Source organism: Scyliorhinus torazame, chromosome 14, assembly GCF_047496885.1.
Source record: "Scyliorhinus torazame isolate Kashiwa2021f chromosome 14, sScyTor2.1, whole genome shotgun sequence".
Classification (NCBI taxonomy): Eukaryota; Metazoa; Chordata; class Chondrichthyes; order Carcharhiniformes; family Scyliorhinidae; genus Scyliorhinus; species Scyliorhinus torazame.
Window position 1 is genome coordinate 17,739,101 of NC_092720.1, and position 13,822 is coordinate 17,752,922.

General features: G+C 63.2%; 1 protein-coding gene across 4 annotated transcripts in view; it reads left to right on the forward strand.

The window, feature by feature from the left end:
* The window catches only part of sec62 (SEC62 homolog, preprotein translocation factor), a 103,210-nt gene that overhangs the window by 61,445 nt on the left and 27,943 nt on the right, over nt 1-13,822 (forward strand). For all 4 annotated transcript variants that reach the window (XM_072473760.1, XM_072473762.1, XM_072473761.1 and 1 more), the window contains one exon: nt 689-784. In XM_072473760.1, the coding sequence (XP_072329861.1) occupies nt 689-784 (96 nt within the window). The remainder of the gene's footprint in view (nt 1-688; nt 785-13,822) is intronic.

Here is a 13,822-nt window from a genome sequence, read left to right on the forward strand (position 1 = left end):
TGCAGCTCAAACTACATGCGGAAAGTTTGATACCATTCAGGAGAAAGGCCATTCAGGAGAAAGGAGAAAGCATCCCACTTATTTGGCTCCCTATCCTCCACCTTAAACATTCACTCCTTCTGTGTCCAATGCACAGTGCAGCATACCAAGTTGAATTACATGCCAAGCTTTCTTCACAACAACTTCCAAAGTTGTGCCCCCTCACACCTCGAAGAAGAAGGGCAGCAGATGCATGAGAATACCACCACCTGAAAGTTCCCATCCAAGTCGCATACTGTCCTGATTTGGAACTACAGTGTAATTTCTTTATTGTCACTGTCAAAATCCTGGAACTCCCTTCCTAGCCACACCACATGGGCTGCAGCAGTTTAAGTTTTCAAGACTAGTTGAGGAGGCAATTAAAACTAGTCTTGCTAGGACATTCGAATCCGTGAGTGAATGGACAAAAAATAGCGTTGATAAACACAGAATGGAGAATAAAATCGAAGGATATATTGATAGGATGGGAGGAGGCTCGTCTGAACCATAGACTTTCTGAACTGAAGTAACTATTTCTGTGCTGTAAATTGTATGCAACTCTTTATATTCTTGCAGGCGGCATATTTATGTAGGACTCTGGTGTTCAGAATAACAGGATTTCCTGAGTCAACTTGTCTGTCAGTAACTTACATTTTGATTGTTATATCAGGATGAAGCTCCTGGAACGCCAAAGAAAAAGAAAGAGACAAAAAGAAAATTTAAATTGGAACCACACAATGATCAGCTTTTTCTTGATGGGAATGAGGTAAATAATGTCCATTGAGATTTTTGGCCTGCAAAAAAACCTGTGCCAGGTTTTAGCCATTGCAATCCAAAACTGATTGTACTCCCCTGCTGGCTCGCTCTCTCTGTCTCTCGCTCTCTCTGTCTCTCGCTCTCTCTGTCTCGCGCTCGCTCTGTCTCGCGCTCGCTCTGTCTCGCGCTCGCTCTGTCTCGCGCTCGCTCTGTCTCGCGCTCGCTCTGTCTCGCGCTCGCTCTGTCTCGCGCTCGCTCTGTCTCGCGCTCGCTCTGTCTCGCGCTCGCTCTGTCTCGCGCTCGCTCTGTCTCGCGCTCGCTCTGTCTCGCGCTCGCTCTGTCTCGCGCTCGCTCTGTCTCGCGCTCGCTCTGTCTCGCGCTCGCTCTGTCTCGCGCTCGCTCTGTCTCGCGCTCGCTCTGTCTCGCGCTCGCTCTGTCTCGCGCTCGCTCTGTCTCGCGCTCGCTCTGTCTCGCGCTCGCTCTGTCTCGCGCTCGCTCTGTCTCGCGCTCGCTCTGTCTCGCGCTCGCTCTGTCTCGCGCTCGCTCTGTCTCGCGCTCGCTCTGTCTCGCGCTCGCTCTGTCTCGCGCTCGCTCTGTCTCGCGCTCGCTCTGTCTCGCGCTCGCTCTGTCTCGCGCTCGCTCTGTCTCGCGCTCGCTCTGTCTCGCGCTCGCTCTGTCTCGCGCTCGCTCTGTCTCGCGCTCGCTCTGTCTCGCGCTCGCTCTGTCTCGCGCTCGCTCTGTCTCGCGCTCGCTCTGTCTCGCGCTCGCTCTGTCTCGCGCTCGCTCTGTCTCGCGCTCGCTCTGTCTCGCGCTCGCTCTGTCTCGCGCTCGCTCTGTCTCGCGCTCGCTCTGTCTCGCGCTCGCTCTGTCTCGCGCTCGCTCTGTCTCGCGCTCGCTCTGTCTCGCGCTCGCTCTGTCTCGCGCTCGCTCTGTCTCGCGCTCGCTCTGTCTCGCGCTCGCTCTGTCTCGCGCTCGCTCTGTCTCGCGCTCGCTCTGTCTCGCGCTCGCTCTGTCTCGCGCTCGCTCTGTCTCGCGCTCGCTCTGTCTCGCGCTCGCTCTGTCTCGCGCTCGCTCTGTCTCGCGCTCGCTCTGTCTCGCGCTCGCTCTGTCTCGCGCTCGCTCTGTCTCGCGCTCGCTCTGTCTCGCGCTCGCTCTGTCTCGCGCTCGCTCTGTCTCGCGCTCGCTCTGTCTCGCGCTCGCTCTGTCTCGCGCTCGCTCTGTCTCGCGCTCGCTCTGTCTCGCGCTCGCTCTGTCTCGCGCTCGCTCTGTCTCGCGCTCGCTCTGTCTCGCGCTCGCTCTGTCTCGCGCTCGCTCTGTCTCGCGCTCGCTCTGTCTCGCGCTCGCTCTGTCTCGCGCTCGCTCTGTCTCGCGCTCGCTCTGTCTCGCGCTCGCTCTGTCTCGCGCTCGCTCTGTCTCGCGCTCGCTCTGTCTCGCGCTCGCTCTGTCTCGCGCTCGCTCTGTCTCGCGCTCGCTCTGTCTCGCGCTCGCTCTGTCTCGCGCTCGCTCTGTCTCGCGCTCGCTCTGTCTCGCGCTTCCGCTCTGTCTCGCGCTCGCTCTGTCTCGCGCTCGCTCTGTCTCGCGCTCGCTCTGTCTCGCGCTCGCTCTGTCTCGCGCTCGCTCTGTCTCGCGCTCGCTCTGTCTCGCGCTCGCTCTGTCTCGCGCTCGCTCTGTCTCGCGCCTCGCTCTGTCTCGCGCTCGGCTCTGTCTCGCGCTCGCTCTGTCTCGCGCTCGCTCTGTCTCGCGCTCGCTGCTCGGTCTCGCGCTCGCTCTGTCTCGCGCTCGCTCTGTCTCGCGCTCGCTCTGTCTCGCGCTCGCTCTGTCTCGCGCTCGCTCTGTCTCGCGCTTCGCTCTGTCTCGCGCTCGCTCTGTTCGCGCTCGCTCTGTCTCGCCGCTCGCTCTGTCTCGCGCTCGCTCTGTCTCGCGCATCGCTCTGTCTCGCGCTCGCTCTGTCTCGCGCCTCGCTCTGTCTCGCGCTCGCTCTGTCTCGCGCTCGCTCTGTCTCGCGCTCGCTCTGTCTCGCGCTCGCTCTGTCTCGCGCTCGCTCTGTCTCGCGCTCGCTCTGTCTCGCGCTCGCTCTGTCTCGCGCTCGCTCTGTCTCGCGCTCGCTCTGTCTCGCGCTCGCTCTGTCTCGCGCTCGCTCTGTCTCGCGCTCGCTCTGTCTCGCGCTCGCTCTGTCTCGCGCTCGCTCTGTCTCGCGCTCGCTCTGTCTCGCGCTCTGCTCTGTCTCGCGCTCGCTCTGTCTCGCGCTCGCTCTGTCTCGCGCTCCGCTCTGTCCTCGCGCTCCGCTCTGTCTCGCGCTCGCTCTGTCTCGCGCTCGCTCTGTCTCGCGCTCGCTCTGTCTCGCGCTTCAGCTCTGTCTCGCGCTCGCTCTGTCTCGCGCTCGCTCTGTCTCGCGCTCGCTCTGTCTCGCGCTCGCTCTGTCTCGCGCTCGCTCCTGTCTCGCGCTCGCTCTGTCTCGCGCTCGCTCTGTCTCGCGTCGCTCCGTCTCGCGTCGCTCCGTCTCGCGCTCGCTCCGTCTCGCGCTCGCTCCGTCTCGCGCTCGCTCCGTCTCGCGCTCGCTCCGTCCTCGCGCTCGCTCCCCGCTCCTCGCGCCTCGCCTCCGTCTCGCGCTCGCTCCGTCTCGCGCTCGCTCCGTCTCGCGCTCGCTCCGTCTCGCGCTCGTCACGCGCTCGCTCGTCTCGCGCTCGCTCCGTCTCGCGCTCGCTCCGTCTCGCGCTCGCTCCGTCTCGCGCTCGCTCCGTCTCGCGTCGCTCGTCTCGCGCTCGCTCCGTTCTCGCGCTCGCTCCGTCTCGCGCTCGCTCCGTCTCGCGCTCGCTCCGTCTCGCGCTCGCTCCGTCTCGCGCTCGCTCCGTCTCGCGCTCGCTCCGTCTCGCGCTCGCTCCCGCGCTCGCTCACGTCTCGCGCTCGCGGTCCGTCTCGCGCTCGCTCCGTCTCGCGCTCGCCTCCGTCTCGCGCTCGCTCCGTCTCCGCGCTCGCTTCCGGTCCTCGCGCTCCGGGCTCCGTCTCGCGCTCGCTCCGTCTCGCGCTCGCTCCGTCTCGCGCTCGCTCCGTCTCGCGCTCGCTCCGTCTCGCGCTCGCTCCGTCTCGCGCTCGCTCCGTCTCGCGCTCGCTCCGTCTCGCGCTCGCTCCGTCTCGCGCTCGCTCGTCTCGCTCGCTCCGTCTCGCGCTCGCTCCGTCTCGCGCTCCCGCTCCGTCTCGCGCTCGCTCCGTCTCGCGCTCGCTCCGTCTCGCGCGCGCTCCGTCTCGCGCTCGCTCCGTCTCGCTCGCTCCGTCTCGGCGGGCTCGCTCCGTCTCGCGCGCGCTCCGTCTCGCGCTCGCATCCGTCTCGCGCGCGCTCCGTCTCGCGCTCGCGCTCCGTCTCGGCGCGCGCTCCGTCTCGCGCGCGCTCCGTCTCGCGCGCTTCCGTCTCGCGCGCGCTCCGTCTCGCGCGCGCTCCGTCTCGCGCGCGCTCCGTCTCGCGCGCTCCGTCTCGCGCGCGCTCCGTCTCGCGCGCGCTCCGTCTCGCGCGCGCTCCGTCTCGCGCGCTTCTCCGTCTCGCGCGCGCTCCGCTCGCGGCGCTCCGCTCGCGCGCGCTCCCTCTCGCGCGCGCTCCCTCTCGCGCGCGCTCCCTCTCGCGCGCGCTCCCTCTCGCGCGCGCTCCCTCTCGCGCGCGCTCCCTCTCTCGCGCGCGCGCTCTGTCTCGCGCGCGCGCGCTCTCTCTCGCGCGCTCCTCTCTCTCTCTCTCTCTCTCTCTCTCCTCTCTCTCTCTCTCTCTCTCTCTCTCTCTCTCTCTCTCTCTCTCTCTCTCTCTCTCTCTCTCTCTCTCTCTCTCTCTCTCTCTCTCTCCGCTCTCTCTCTCTCTCTCTCTCGCTCCTCTCGCTCTCTCGCTCTCTCGCTCTCTCTCTCTCTCTCTCTCGCTCTCTCGCTCTCTCGCTCTCTCGCTCTCTCGCTCTCTCGCTCTCTCGCTCTCTCGCTCTCTCGCTCTCTCTCTCGCGCGCTCTCTCTCTCTCTCTCTCTCTCTCTCTCTCGCGCGCGCTCTCTGTCTCGCGCGCGCTCTCTCTCTCTCGCGCGCAGCGCGTCTCTCTCTCTCTCTCTCGCGCGCGCGCGCGCTCTCTCTCGCGCGCGCGCATCTCTCTCTCTCTCTCTCTCGCGCGCGCGCGCGCAGCGCGCGCGCGCTCTCTCTCTCTCTCTCTCTCTCTCTCTCTCGCGCGCAGCGCTCTCTCTCTCTCTCTCTCTCTCGCGCGCGCGCTCTCTCTCTCTCTCTCTCTCTCTCTCTCGCGCGCTCTCTCGCGCGCTCTCTCTCGCGCGCGCTCTCTGTCGCGCGCTCTCTGTCTCGCGCGCGCTCCTCTCTCTCTCGCGCGCGCGCGCTCTCTCTCTCGCGCGCTCTCTCTCTCTCTCTCCTCCTCGCGCGCGCGCTCTCTCTCTCTCGCGCGCTCTCTCTCTCTCGCGCGCTCTCTCTCTCTCTCTCTCTCGCGCGCGCTCTCTGTCTCGCGCGTGCGCTCTCTCTCTCTCTCGCGCGTGCGCGCGCGCTCTCTCTCTCTCTCGCGCGTGCGCGCGCGCTCTCTCTCTCTCGCGCGCGCTCTCTCTCTCTCTCTCTCGCGCGCGCGCGCTCTCTCTCTCTCGCTCGCGCGCGCGCTCTCTCTCTCTCGCTCTCTCTCGCTCGCGCGCGCGCTCTCTCTCTCTCTCTCTCTCTCTCTCTCTCTCTCTCGCGCGCGCGCTCTCTCTCTCGCGCGCGCGCGCTCTCTCTCTCCGCGCGCGCTCTCCTCTCTCTCCGCGCGCGCTCTCTCTCTCTCTCGCGCGCGCTCTCTCTCTCTCTCGCGCGCTCTCTCGCTCTCGCGCGCGCTCTCGCTCTCGCTCTCGCTCTCTCTCGCGCGCGCTCTCTCTCTCTCTCTCTCTCTCGCGCTCTTTCTCTCTCTCTCGCGCTCTTTCTCTCTCTCTCGCGCTCTTTCTCTCTCTCTCGCGCTCTTTCTCTCTCTCTCGCGCTCTTTCTCTCTCTCTCGCGCTCTCTCTCTCTCTCTCGCGCTCTCTCTCTCGCTCTCTCTCTCTCTCGCGCGCGCTCCCTCTCTCGCTCTCCCTCTCTCCGCGCTCTCTCTCGCGCTCTCTCTCGCGCTCTCTCTCTCGCGCTCTCTCTCTCGCGCTCTCTCTCTCGCGCTCTCTCTCTCGCGCTCTCTCTCGCGCTCTCTCTCGCGCTCTCTCTCGCGCTCTCTCTCGCGCTCTCTCTCGCGCTCTCTCTCGCGCTCTCTCTCGCGCTCTCTCTCGCGCTCTCTCTCGCGCTCTCTCTCGCGCTCTCTCTCGCGCTCTCGCTCGCGCTCTCGCTCGCGCTCTCGCTCGCGCTCTCGCTCGCGCTCTCGCTCGCGCTCTCGCTCGCGCTCTCGCTCGCGCTCGCGCTCTCGCTCGCGCTCTCGCTCGCGCTCTCGCTCGCGTTCCCTCGCACGCTCTCTCTCGTGCTCTCGCTCTCTCCTCTCCTCGCTCTCCTCCCTCTCCTCGCTCGCTCTCGCTCTTGCTCTCTCTCACTCTCCCTCCCTCCACCCACCGCCCCAGCACTCCGAGTCTGCTTTTTCAAATATTATGCACCTCCCTTTATCTCTCTCTCTCTCTCTCTCTCGCGCTCTCTCTCGCTCTGCTCGCTCTCGCTTTTTCCCTCCACCCACCATCCCAGCACTCCGAGTCTGCTTTTTCAAATATTTATGAACCTCCCTTTATCTCTCTCGCTCCCTCTCTCGCTCCCTCTCTCGCTCCCTCTCTCGCTCCCTCTCTCGCTCCCTCTCTCGCTCCCTCTCTCGCTCCCTCTCTCGCTCCCTCTCTCGCTCCCTCTCTCGCTCCCTCTCTCGCTCTCTCTCTCTCTCTCACGCTCTCTCTTGCTCGCTCTCTCTCTCTTGCACGCTCTCGCTTGCTCTCTCGCGCTCTCTCTCGCGCTCTCTCTCGCGCTCTCTCTCGCGCTCTCTCTCGCGCTCTCTCTCGCGCTCTCTCTCGCGCTCTCTCTCGCTCTCTCTCGCGCTCTCTCTCGCGCTCTCTCTCGCGCTCTCTCTCGCGCTCTCTCTCGCGCTCTCTCGCGCTCTCTCTCGCGCTCTCTCTCGCGCTCTCTCTCGCGCTCTCTCTCGCTCGCGCTCTCTCTCGCGCTCTCTCTCGCGCTCTCTCTCACGCGCTCCATCACTCGCTCTCTCCCACCACCCCAGCACTCAGAGTCTGCTTTTTCAAAGCACCTCCCTTTATCTCTCTCGTTCTCCTCGTTCCCTCTCGCTCGCTCTCTCTCTCGATCGCTCGCTCCCTCCACCCACCATCCCAGCACTCCGAGTCTGCTTTTTCAAATATTTATGTACCTCCCTTTATCTCTCTCTCTCTCGCTCTCTCTGTCTCTCGTTCTCTCGCTTGCTCTCTCTCGCTCTCTCTCTCTCGCACTCTCTCGCGCACACTCTCTCTCTCGCTTGCTCTCTCCCGCTCTCCCGCTCTCTCTCCCGCTCTCTCTCCCGCTCTCTCTCGCGCTCTCTCTCGCGCTCTCTCTCGCGCTCTCTCTCGCGCTCTCTCTCGCGCTCTCTCTCGCGCTCTCTCTCGCGCTCTCTCTCGCGCTCTCTCTCGCGCTCTCTCTCCGCGCTCTCTCTCGCGCTCTCTCTCGCGCTCTCTCTCGCGCTCTCTCTCGCGCTCTCTCTCGCGCTCTCTCTCGCGCTCTCTCTCGCGCTCTCTCGCGCGCTCTCTCTCGCGCGCTCTCTCTCGCGCGCTCTCTCTCGCGCGCTCTCTCTCGCGCGCTCTCTCTCGCGCGCTCTCTCTCGCGCGCTCTCTCTCGCGCGCTCTCTCTCGCGCGCTCTCTCGCGCGCTCTCTCGCGCGCTCTCTCTCGCGCTCTCTCTCGCGCTCTCTCTCGCGCTCTCTCTCGCGCTCTCTCTCGCGCTCTCTCTCGCGCTCTCTCTCGCGCTCTCTCTCTCGCGCTCTCGCTCGCGTTCTCTCGCACATTCTCTCTCGTGCTCTCGCTCTCTCCTCTCCTCGCTCTCCTCGCTCGCTCTTGCTCTCGCTCTCTCCTCTCCTCGCTCTCCTCGCTCGCTCTTGCTCTCGCTCTCGCTCTCTCTCACTCTCGCTCCCTCCCTCCACCCACCACCCCAGCACGCCGAGTCTGCTTTTTCAAATATTATGCACCTCCCTTTATCTCTCTCTCTCTCTCTCGTTCTCTCTCTCTCGCACTCTCTCTCGCTCTGCTCGCTCTCGCTTTCTCCCTCCACCCACCATCCCAGCACTCCGAGTCTGCTTTTTCAAATATTTATGAACCTCCCTTTATCTCTCTCGCTCCCTCTCTCGCTCCCTCTCTCGCTCTCTCTCTCTCTCTCTCTCACGCTCTCTCTTGCTCGCTCTCTCTCTCTTGCTCGCTCTCGCTTGCTCTCTCGCGCTCTCTCTCATGCGCTCTCTCTCTCTCTCACGCTCTCTCTTGCTCGCTCTCTCTCTCTTGCACGCTCTCGCTTGCTCTCTCGCTTGCTCTCTCGCGCTCTCTCTCGCGCTCTCTCTCGCGCTCTCTCTCGCGCTCTCTCTCTCGCACTCTCTCGCGCACACTCTCTCTCTCGCTTGCTCTCTCCCGCTCTCCCGCTCTCTCTCCCGCTCTCTCTCCCGCTCTCTCTCCCGCTCTCTCTCCCGCTCTCTCTCCCGCTCTCTCTCCCGCTCTCTCTCCCGCTCTCTCTCCCGCTCTCTCTCCCGCTCTCTCTCCCGCTCTCTCTCCCGCTCTCTCTCCCGCTCTCTCTCGCGCTCTCTCTCGCGCTCTCTCTCGCGCTCTCTCTCGCGCTCTCTCTCGCGCTCTCTCTCGCGCTCTCTCTCGCGCTCTCTCTCGCGCTCTCTCGCGCTCTCTCTCGCGCTCTCTCTCGCGCTCTCTCTCGCGCTCTCTCTCGCGCTCTCTCTCGCGCTCTCTCTCGCGCTCTCTCTCGCGCTCTCTCTCGCGCTCTCTCTCGCGCTCTCTCTCGCGCTCTCTCTCGCGCTCTCTCTCGCGCTCTCTCTCGCGCTCTCTCTCGCGCTCTCTCTCACGCGCTCCATCACTCGCTCTCTCCCACCACCCCAGCACTCAGAGTCTGCTTTTTCAAAGCACCTCCCTTTATCTCTCTCGTTCTCCTCGTTCCCTCTCGCTCGCTCTCTCTCTCGATCGCTCGCTCCCTCCACCCACCATCCCAGCACTCCGAGTCTGCTTTTTCAAATATTTATGTACCTCCCTTTATCTCTCTCTCTCTCGCTCTCTCTGTCTCTCGTTCTCTCGCTTGCTCTCTCTCGCTCTCTCTCTCTCGCACTCTCTCGCGCACACTCTCTCTCTCGCTTGCTCTCTCCCGCTCTCCCGCTCTCTCTCCCGCTCTCTCTCCCGCTCTCTCTCCCGCTCTCTCTCCCGCTCTCTCTCCCGCTCTCTCTCGCGCTCTCTCTCGCGCTCTCTCTCGCGCTCTCTCTCGCGCTCTCTCTCGCGCTCTCTCTCGCGCTCTCTCTCGCGCTCTCTCTCGCGCTCTCTCTCGCGCTCTCTCTCGCGCTCTCTCTCGCGCTCTCTCTCGCGCTCTCTCTCGCGCTCTCTCTCGCGCTCTCTCTCGCGCTCTCTCTCGCGCTCTCTCTCGCGCTCTCTCTCGCGCTCTCTCTCGCGCTCTCTCTCGCGCTCTCTCTCGCGCTCTCTCTCGCGCGCGTTCTCTCGCTCGCGTTCTCTCGCTCGCGTTCTCTCGCACATTCTCTCTCGTGCTCTCGCTCTCTCCTCTCCTCGCTCTCCTCGCTCGCTCTTGCTCTCGCTCTCGCTCTCTCTCACTCTCGCTCCCTCCCTCCACCCACCACCCCAGCACGCCGAGTCTGCTTTTTCAAATATTATGCACCTCCCTTTATCTCTCTCTCTCTCTCTCTCGTTCTCTCTCTCTCGCACTCTCTCTCGCTCTGCTCGCTCTCGCTTTCTCCCTCCACCCACCATCCCAGCACTCCGAGTCTGCTTTTTCAAATATTTATGAACCTCCCTTTATCTCTCTCTCGCTCCCTCTATCGCTCGCTCTCTCTCTCTCTCTCACGCTCTCTCTTGCTCGCTCTCTCTCTCTTGCTCGCTCTCGCTTGCTCTCTCGCGCTCTCTCTCATGCGCTCTCTCACTCGCTCTCTCCCACCACCCCAGCACTCAGAGTCTGCTTTTTCAAAGCACCTCCCTTTATCTCTCTCGTTCTCCTCGTTCCCTCTCGCTCGCTCTCGCTCTCTCTCTCGATCGCTCGCTCCCTCCACCCACCATCCCAGCACTCCGAGTCTGCTTTTTCAAATATTTATGTACCTCCCTTTATCTCTCTCTCTCTCGCTCTCTCTGTCTCTCGTTCTCTCGCTTGCTCTCTCTCGCTCTCTCTCTCTCGCGCGCACTCTCTCTCTCGCTTGCTCTCTCCCGCTCTCTCTCCCGCTCTCTCTCCCGCTCTCTCTCCCGCTCTCTCTCCCGCTCTCTCTCCCGCTCTCTCTCCCGCTCTCTCTCCCGCTCTCTCTCCCGCTCTCTCTCCCGCTCTCTCTCCCGCTCTCTCTCCCGCTCTCTCTCCCGCTCTCTCTCCCGCTCTCTCTCCCGCTCTCTCTCTCCCGCTCTCTCTCTCCCGCTCTCTCTCTCCCGCTCTCTCTCTCCCGCTCTCTCTCCCGCTCTCTCACTCGCGCTCTCACTCGCGCTCTCACTCGCGCTCTCACTCGCGCTCTCACTCGCGCTCTCTCTCGCGCTCTCTCTCGCGCTCTCTCTCGCGCTCTCTCTCGCGCTCTCTCTCGCGCTCTCTCTCGCGCTCTCTCTCTCGCGCTCTCTCTCTCGCGCTCTCTCTCTCGCGCTCTCTCTCGCGCTCTCTCTCGCGCTCTCTCTCGCGCTCTCTCTCGCGCTCTCTCTCTCGCGCTCTCTCTCTCGCGCTCTCTCTCTCGCGCTCTCTCTCGCGCTCTCTCTCGCGCTCTCTCTCTCGCACTCTCTCGCGCACACTCTCTCTCGCTTGCTCTCTCCCGCTCTCCCGCTCTCTCTCCCGCTCTCTCTCCCGCTCTCTCTCCCGCTCTCTCTCCCGCTCTCTCTCGCGCTCTCTCTCGCGCTCTCTCTCGCGCTCTCTCTCGCGCTCTCTCTCGCGCTCTCTCTCGCGCTCTCTCTCGCGCTCTCTCTCGCGCTCTCTCTCGCGCTCTCTCTCGCGCTCTCTCTCGCGCGCTCCATCACTCGCTCTCTCCCACCACCCCAGCACTCAGAGTCTGCTTTTTCAAAGCACCTCCCTTTATCTCTCTCGTTCTCCTCGTTCCCTCTCGCTCGCTCTCTCTCTCGATCGCTCGCTCCCTCCACCCACCATCCCAGCACTCCGAGTCTGCTTTTTCAAATATTTATGTACCTCCCTTTATCTCTCTTATCTCTCTCTCTCTCGCTCTCTCTGTCTCTCGTTCTCTCGCTTGCTCTCTCTCGCTCTCTCTCTCTCGCACTCTCTCGCGCACACTCTCTCTCTCGCTTGCTCTCTCCCGCTCTCCCGCTCTCTCTCCCGCTCTCTCTCCCGCTCTCTCTCCCGCTCTCTCTCCCGCTCTCTCTCCCGCTCTCTCTCGCGCTCTCTCTCGCGCTCTCTCTCGCGCTCTCTCTCGCGCTCTCTCTCGCGCTCTCTCTCGCGCTCTCTCTCGCGCTCTCTCTCGCGCTCTCTCTCGCGCTCTCTCTCGCGCTCTCTCTCGCGCTCTCTCTCGCGCTCTCTCTCGCGCTCTCTCTCGCGCTCTCTCTCGCGCTCTCTCTCGCGCTCTCTCTCGCGCTCTCTCTCGCGCTCTCTCTCTCGCGCTCTCGCTCGCGTTCTCTCGCACATTCTCTCTCGTGCTCTCGCTCTCTCCTCTCCTCGCTCTCCTCGCTCGCTCTTGCTCTCGCTCTCTCCTCTCCTCGCTCTCCTCGCTCGCTCTTGCTCTCGCTCTCGCTCTCTCTCACTCTCGCTCCCTCCCTCCACCCACCACCCCAGCACGCCGAGTCTGCTTTTTCAAATATTATGCACCTCCCTTTATCTCTCTCTCTCTCTCTCGTTCTCTCTCTCTCGCACTCTCTCTCGCTCTGCTCGCTCTCGCTTTCTCCCTCCACCCACCATCCCAGCACTCCGAGTCTGCTTTTTCAAATATTTATGAACCTCCCTTTATCTCTCTCGCTCCCTCTCTCGCTCCCTCTCTCGCTCTCTCTCTCTCTCTCTCTCTCTCTCACGCTCTCTCTTGCTCGCTCTCTCTCTCTTGCTCGCTCTCGCTTGCTCTCTCGCGCTCTCTCTCATGCGCTCTCTCTCTCTCTCACGCTCTCTCTTGCTCGCTCTCTCTCTCTTGCACGCTCTCGCTTGCTCTCGCGCTCTCTCTCGCGCTCTCTCTCGCGCTCTCTCTCGCGCTCTCTCTCGCGCTCTCTCTCGCGCTCTCTCTCGCGCTCTCTCTCGCGCTCTCTCGCGCTCTCTCTCGCGCTCTCTCTCTCGCACTCTCTCGCGCACACTCTCTCTCTCGCTTGCTCTCTCCCGCTCTCCCGCTCTCTCTCCCGCTCTCTCTCCCGCTCTCTCTCCCGCTCTCTCTCGCGCTCTCTCTCGCGCTCTCTCTCGCGCTCTCTCTCGCGCTCTCTCTCGCGCTCTCTCTCGCGCTCTCTCTCGCGCTCTCTCTCGCGCTCTCTCTCGCGCTCTCTCTCGCGCTCTCTCTCGCGCTCTCTCTCGCGCTCTCTCTCGCGCTCTCTCTCGCGCTCTCTCTCGCGCTCTCTCTCGCGCTCTCTCTCGCGCTCTCTCTCGCGCTCTCTCTCGCGCTCTCTCTCGCGCTCTCTCTCGCGCTCTCTCTCGCGCTCTCTCTCACGCGCTCCATCACTCGCTCTCTCCCACCACCCCAGCACTCAGAGTCTGCTTTTTCAAAGCACCTCCCTTTATCTCTCTCGTTCTCCTCGTTCCCTCTCGCTCGCTCTCTCTCGCGCTCTCTCTCGCGCTCTCTCTCGCGCTCTCTCTCGCGCTCTCTCTCGCGCTCTCTCTCGCGCTCTCTCTCGCGCTCTCTCTCGCGCTCTCTCTCACGCTCTCTCTCGCGCTCTCTCTCACGCGCTCCATCACTCGCTCTCTCCCACCACCCCAGCACTCAGAGTCTGCTTTTTCAAAGCACCTCCCTTTATCTCTCTCGTTCTCCTCGTTCCCTCTCGCTCGCTCTCTCTCTCGATCGCTCGCTCCCTCCACCCACCATCCCAGCACTCCGAGTCTGCTTTTTCAAATATTTATGTACCTCCCTTTATCTCTCTCTCTCTCGCTCTCTCTGTCTCTCGTTCTCTCGCTTGCTCTCTCTCGCTCTCTCTCTCTCGCACTCTCTCGCGCACACTCTCTCTCTCGCTTGCTCTCTCCCGCTCTCCCGCTCTCTCTCCCGCTCTCTCTCCCGCTCTCTCTCCCGCTCTCTCTCCCGCTCTCTCTCCCGCTCTCTCTCCCGCTCTCTCTCCCGCTCTCTCTCGCGCTCTCTCTCGCGCTCTCTCTCGCGCTCTCTCTCGCGCTCTCTCTCGCGCTCTCTCTCGCGCTCTCTCTCGCGCTCTCTCTCGCGCTCTCTCTCGCGCTCTCTCTCGCGCTCTCTCTCGCGCTCTCTCTCGCGCTCTCTCTCGCGCTCTCTCTCGCGCTCTCTCTCGCGCTCTCTCTCGCGCTCTCTCTCGCGCTCTCTCTCGCGCTCTCTCTCGCGCTCTCTCTCGCGCTCTCGCTCGCGTTCTCTCGCTCGCGTTCTCTCGCTCGCGTTCTCTCGCTCGCGTTCTCTCGCTCGCGTTCTCTCGCACATTCTCTCTCGTGCTCTCGCTCTCTCCTCTCCTCGCTCTCCTCGCTCGCTCTTGCTCTCGCTCTCGCTCTCTCTCACTCTCGCTCCCTCCCTCCACCCACCACCCCAGCACGCCGAGTCTGCTTTTTCAAATATTATGCACCTCCCTTTATCTCTCTCTCTCTCTCTCTCTCTCGTTCTCTCTCTCTCGCACTCTCTCTCGCTCTGCTCGCTCTCGCTTTCTCCCTCCACCCACCATCCCAGCACTCCGAGTCTGCTTTTTCAAATATTTATGAACCTCCCTTTATCTCTCTCGCTCTCTTGCTCGCTCTCTCTCTCTTGCTCGCTCTCGCTTGCTCTCTCGCGCTCTCTCTCATGCGCTCTCTCACTCGCTCTCTCCCACCACCCCAGCAC